Here is a 5,294-nt window from a genome sequence, read left to right as displayed (position 1 = left end):
CCTCCCAGCGGCTGAAAGAGGAGGAGAGGGCGTGAGCAACAGCTAGAGGGAGTGCGGTTCCTTGAGGGGAGGGAGAGCAAGGGGAGAAAAAGCAAGGGAGACGGAGACGGAAGCGGTACAGAGGGGAGGAGCATCCTCACTCCCCAGCAGCGCCCCCCTCTCCGCTCCGCCGCCGAGCTGTAAATCAGGGCCAAGGCGGTTTGGCCAATGGCAGAATGACTCGTAAATCGGCCTGTCAAGCTCAGCCAATGAGAGGCGGCGTTAAATCAAGTCCTGTCAGCGCTTGGCCAATGAAAGGCCCTGAGCTGGGCATAAATCTGCCTGTAAGAGACAGCGAAAGGGAGAGAGTGTGCAGACGAGCGAGAGCCGCCGGGGCGGGGGACTGGGGAGGGGCCGCGGGGAGAGCGGGCGGGGGGCAGGCGGGAGAGAACGAGCTCGAGAGGAAAAAGGCGATAACGGAGGTGCATGCAATGAAGACAGCCTGCAGGAGAGACGGACAGATGGAAAGAGACAAAGAGAAGCCTTGAGAGATAGCGTCAGAAAGTCCGCGATAGAGCTGAGGCTCGGGCGCGAGACTGACAGAGATAAAGAGAGAAGAGAGACAGACACTGACACCCTGAGGAGGGCCCCCGTGACCCACTTCCCTGAGACAAATGCATACACTTCCCCGAGACGCGCGTGAGCTCTGCACCACGAGGGACACACGCGCCCCATGCACACCCGCAAGAGAGAGAAAGCCTGAGAGATGATCTTCCTCTTCTTTTCCCTCACTCAGCGCCTGTCGAGACTCGGGGTGGGGTATGGGTGGGCTGTGGAGGGTGAGAGAGGAGGGGGTTGCTTTCGCGCTATGAGCTGCCCTCTCTGGTCTCAGACTCCAGGGTTTCCTTCCGTGTTCCCTGAGTCATTTTTTCTGGCGACTGATGGCTTGGAAGTCCCTCCTGAGGTCTAACCTCAATCCCTACTGCTGCTCTTTTCTACTTGCCAAACCTTTTGAAGAGCCTTCAAGGAATATGAAAAGTGAAGCCTTTTACAACCCTTCAGAGAACTCTCAGCTTTCAGAATCTTAGAAGGTCTGAGCAGGAAGGATTTTTTTAGGGATCATCTTGTCACTTGATTCTAGTTAAAGAAAGGCTGCTGTCCTGTAGTGGTTAGGCACGTGGGCTGGTACTAAAGTCAAACGTTCAGCCCTCAAATCATGGTCATGTCACTTACTAACCCTCGAACTTTAGACAAACTGCTCACCCTATTTGTGCTTAATTTTTTTTTTAATTTGTAAGCAAGATATTGTAATAGATACCCTTTGATAAATTTTGTGAGGATTACACGAAATGATATACTTACAGGATTTAGGAAAGCACAAGGCACGTGATGCGTGCACCGCACCCCCATCTTTGTACGGGTGAGAAAACCTGAGGTCCAGAATGATCCAGGGTCCAGCTCCAGTTCACAGAACTCATTATCAGAGAGCCTTGACTGGAGCCCTGGTCTCTACGCTCCCAGGCTGATGTTCTTTATTGATCTTGCTGTTCACCCCACCTGTCTGGTCACCTGAACTTGACTCAGTATAGGCTGCTGTGATTTTTGTGGAGGGAGGACACTCAGAAGCACATGTTCCTCATTAGGAGGCAGGATTCCTGGGCCCTGGAAGTGTGTTGAATGTGAGGGTATCAATCTGTCCACCCTATGTTCTTTCTGCCCTTGTCTTAACCTCTTTGGACTGTGTTCTCTCAAACCATGGACTTGGGGACAGGGAAGGGATGACACACAGCCAGAGCAGTGTCACCATCAAATGACTCTCACATTCTATCCCCAGTGCCCACCCTGCTTCCCCGACCCCAACCAGGTAGACGATAAATATCTCATGAATAATGTGTCTAATTCTTCACTTTTCTTCCTCAGCTTTGGGGGAAAGGGAGGGGTGCAGATTTCTGGGTTTCTACCCCTGGTGGCCAGGAGGGTGGTGGTGTATCTCTGGACACCCCGTCTTGCTGACATCTGCTGTCCTCTACAGGGAAGCCAGAAAGGAAACACAGAGAACCAGCGTCACCTGGTGGTCACAGGTGCTTTAAATTTGTGCGTGTGCATGTGCGTGCACGTGCACGCAGGTGACAGGATGTTGGTCACACTGGAGGAAGGGAATGATATGATCTCCCCTCAGCCTGGCCCCTGAGCCTTCTTAACTAAAGTCTCTGTTCTGCTTTTGTAACCCAGGATGACAAGTCTGGGGGAAGGGAGGGGCCAGGACCCAGGTGAAGTAGCGGCAACCAGCCTGACCTTGCTAGGGCAGCTAGAACACCCCTCTGCCACTGCCTCGGCTAACCTCAGTTCCATTTCCACAGAGCCAGGAGTCCTCCCCTGTAACCATTCTCTTTGTAGAAGCCAAGGGCTGGGGGCTGGACTCACTGGAATGGCTATCAAAGCTGGATTTCAGCACATTTTTGAGTTGAATAAATCTGTTTGCAGTGATGGGGGATTCTAGTAGCAGGAGTCAGAGGTGGGGGCCGTTTCTGGGAAGTTAAAAAGGCAAACTGATCCTCATAAACCAACTCACATGTTTTATACCTGGAAACCCCTCAGGTGAAGGCTGTGTCCCGCGCCTTCTGTTTCCTGCCCCTCTCTGCTCTGACCTAGGTCCCCCCCAAACCCTCAACTATTAGGTTCCAGCTGCAAACCAACCCTGACCTATTTCCTTTTTCCTCCACAGATCACACCTGAACATGAAAAGGATGGAATTTGTTTATTAATAATTAATAATGCACCTTGAGCAGCCTAGGGCTGAAATGTTGAGCGAGGGGTGGAGAGGCCTGATTTGGGGCTTGGGGAGAGGTTGTCTGTAGAAATTCCCACATGTCTTACTTTCATGTACTCTCCTACCAGCTGGCCACCTTAGTCCTGGAGGAGACAGTCCCAGATTCTGGTGACTGGGAACACAGTTCTAATGGAACCTACGAAAACTCTGGGGCCCTCGTTTTAGGAGGGAGCCGTAGGCTTGGCGGAACTGGCGGTTCATGGCTGCATAGAGCACAGGGTTGATACAACCATTGAGCCAGGTGAGATTGGCAGCAAGCATGTGGACCACCCGGGGAGCCTGGACCTTGGCATCCAGGATGTTGAGCAGCAGGAAGGGGATGTAGCTCAGGGAGAAGCAGAGGAACACAGCAAAACACATCCGAGTCACCTTCCCAAACTCTGATGGAGAGTCTTGACCTCTCTGGTCTCTTTTAGTTGTCCTGGCCTTGGCAGGCACTCCTGGAGGGCTTTTCTCTTCCATCTGCTTAGCTGCCTTGCTGTTATTCTGGTCCCCCACTTCTGATGAGTCCCCTTCCAGGGTCTGGGTGGTGGCAGCACTGACTGGCTCAGATGAAATCCCCTCGCTGGGCCCTCCTGATGCCAGCCCGCTGTCCAGCTCCCGGAAATGACCAGGCATGGCCTCCACTGTCCCAGCCACGTGGTTGGAGCGGATGCTCGCCTGGCGCAGCTTGTACTGATCCAGCGCCTGTGCTGCTCGCTTCACCTGGCGGTGGATAAGGCAATAGAAGACACCGACACTGCTGAGCCCAACCACAAAGTAGATGCCCATGAGGATGGTGGTATAGGGCCGGCCTCGAATGCGATCAAAGCTGCAGGTGCAGACTACGGGCACCAAGATATAGACTGGCCAGAGAGGAGCGAAGCTGGCCACAGCCACCACCCAGGTGCTCACCAGTGCCAGCACAATGCCCTTGGCACTGAAAACTTGGGGAAAGAGCTTAGGGTGGGCAATGAGGAGGTAGCGTCCCAGGGCGATGAGGCAGAGGGTGAGGATGGAGACAGAGTTGGACGCAAAAAGGAGGAGCCCAAAGACCCTGCAGAAGGTGGCACCGGTGCGCCAGTGCAGGTGGAGGTAGGTGTCCACTGAGAAGGGCTGGAGAAGGGTGCAGTAGACGAGATCGGCCACCGTGAGGTTGGCGATGAGCAGGTTGAAGCGGGTACGGAGCTTGGGCTGGATGGCCAAGGCCAGTAGGGTGAGCACGTTGCCCACGGTGCCTGTCACAGCCACTACCACCCCCCAGGTAACTGCCACGTAACGATAGCCCAGCACAGACTCATGGTAGCAGGAGAAGTTGGCATCAGAGGTGTTCCACATGATGGATGCTGGAAAGGGTGGGGTGGGGGGGAAGAGGAAGAGGGAGTCAGAACCTGGCATTGAACTTAGATCTCTTGAACAACTCTGGGCTCCTGGATACCTGAACCACTCCAGAATCTCACCAACTTCCCAAGCCATTCCCAGGCCTCTTCATCCTGAGATTCCCCAATGCCTTTCTTTCCCATTCTCAAAGATTTCCCCAAATTTTTATCTTAGTTTCTGTCCACTCCAAACTCCAGGCCTTTTCAATATCCATCCAGATACTCTCAGTAACCCCAGCACCCTCCAACCTTTCTAATTCTTTCCTTGCCTCTTAAGACCACCCAGGAGTCCCCTCTCCTCTGTATTCAGGAGAATAGTCGCCTCTGTCTGTAGTCAGCTCTACCCTTCTCTGCCACACACATGCCTACAGGCCTCAATTTTTTCTATTTTTACCACCTGGGAGTTGAGACAGAGATCGTAAAAGTACACCCGCTACCGAAACACTCACCTGAGTCTCCCAGCCTTCGAATCTCTCCGAACGTAAAAGTACACACACCACCAAAGTACTCACCTGAGTTTCCCAGCCTTCAAATCTCTCTCTGGTGGAAGAAGTCCAACTCACTCAAATAGCAGTCCTTTCTTGTGGGCATTCAGGCTTCAAACAGGAGGTACTCTGCTCTCCTGTCTCCTCTTTTACTGATAGAAAAAGAAACTCCCGTTACACAACCTCAGCCACTTCCTCCCTTGCCTCCGGTCCTACTCACTTTGCTTTAGTTAATGAAATCTGGGCTTCTCTGTTGAAATTTCCTTGCTACTTACCCCAAAGTCATCTCACTCCTTCTTTTCTCCTTCCTAAAACCCAAGCTCTGTTTCCTTCCTTTCTGCTTGGCAGGACACCTGTGAGATCATTTCTGAGAATTGTCGGGACAGGGAGACAGAGCATCAGAATATCTGGGCCACTTCCCAAGGGGCCAAAGGACTTCTCAAGGGGCCAAAGGACCAAGTTCTAGGAGCAACTCTAGACACCCCAGAAGCCTTAGGTTTGTTTTGGAAGAACACTGTCTTCCCTCTCTCCGGAACTTGGAGATGGTTCACATCTGAAAAAGGATTCAGGTAAAAAAAGGTGGGAAAAGGAAGCATCTAGGATTCTGACTTCCCACCCCACAGGGCTTCAGGCTCCCAATCA

At 52.6% G+C, this 5,294-nt stretch overlaps 1 protein-coding gene across 1 annotated transcript; it reads right to left on the bottom strand.

Moving 5' to 3' along the window:
* Positions 1–2,718: 2,718 nt before the first annotated feature.
* On the bottom strand, positions 2,719–4,767 carry GPR84 (G protein-coupled receptor 84). Its single transcript, XM_057703206.1, has 2 exons — positions 4,680–4,767; positions 2,719–4,134 (listed from the first exon to the last, which is right to left on the bottom strand). The coding sequence occupies exon 2, from the start codon at positions 4,124–4,126 to the stop codon at positions 2,936–2,938; it is 1,191 nt and encodes a 396-aa protein (XP_057559189.1). The 5' UTR covers positions 4,127–4,134; positions 4,680–4,767; the 3' UTR covers positions 2,719–2,935.
* Positions 4,768–5,294: the final 527 nt, after the last annotated feature.

This window comes from Hippopotamus amphibius, chromosome 12, assembly GCF_030028045.1.
Source record: "Hippopotamus amphibius kiboko isolate mHipAmp2 chromosome 12, mHipAmp2.hap2, whole genome shotgun sequence".
NCBI lineage: Eukaryota > Metazoa > Chordata > Mammalia > Artiodactyla > Hippopotamidae > Hippopotamus > Hippopotamus amphibius.
Note: the sequence above shows the minus strand (reverse complement) of the source record. Positions and strands in the feature narration are given on the sequence as shown.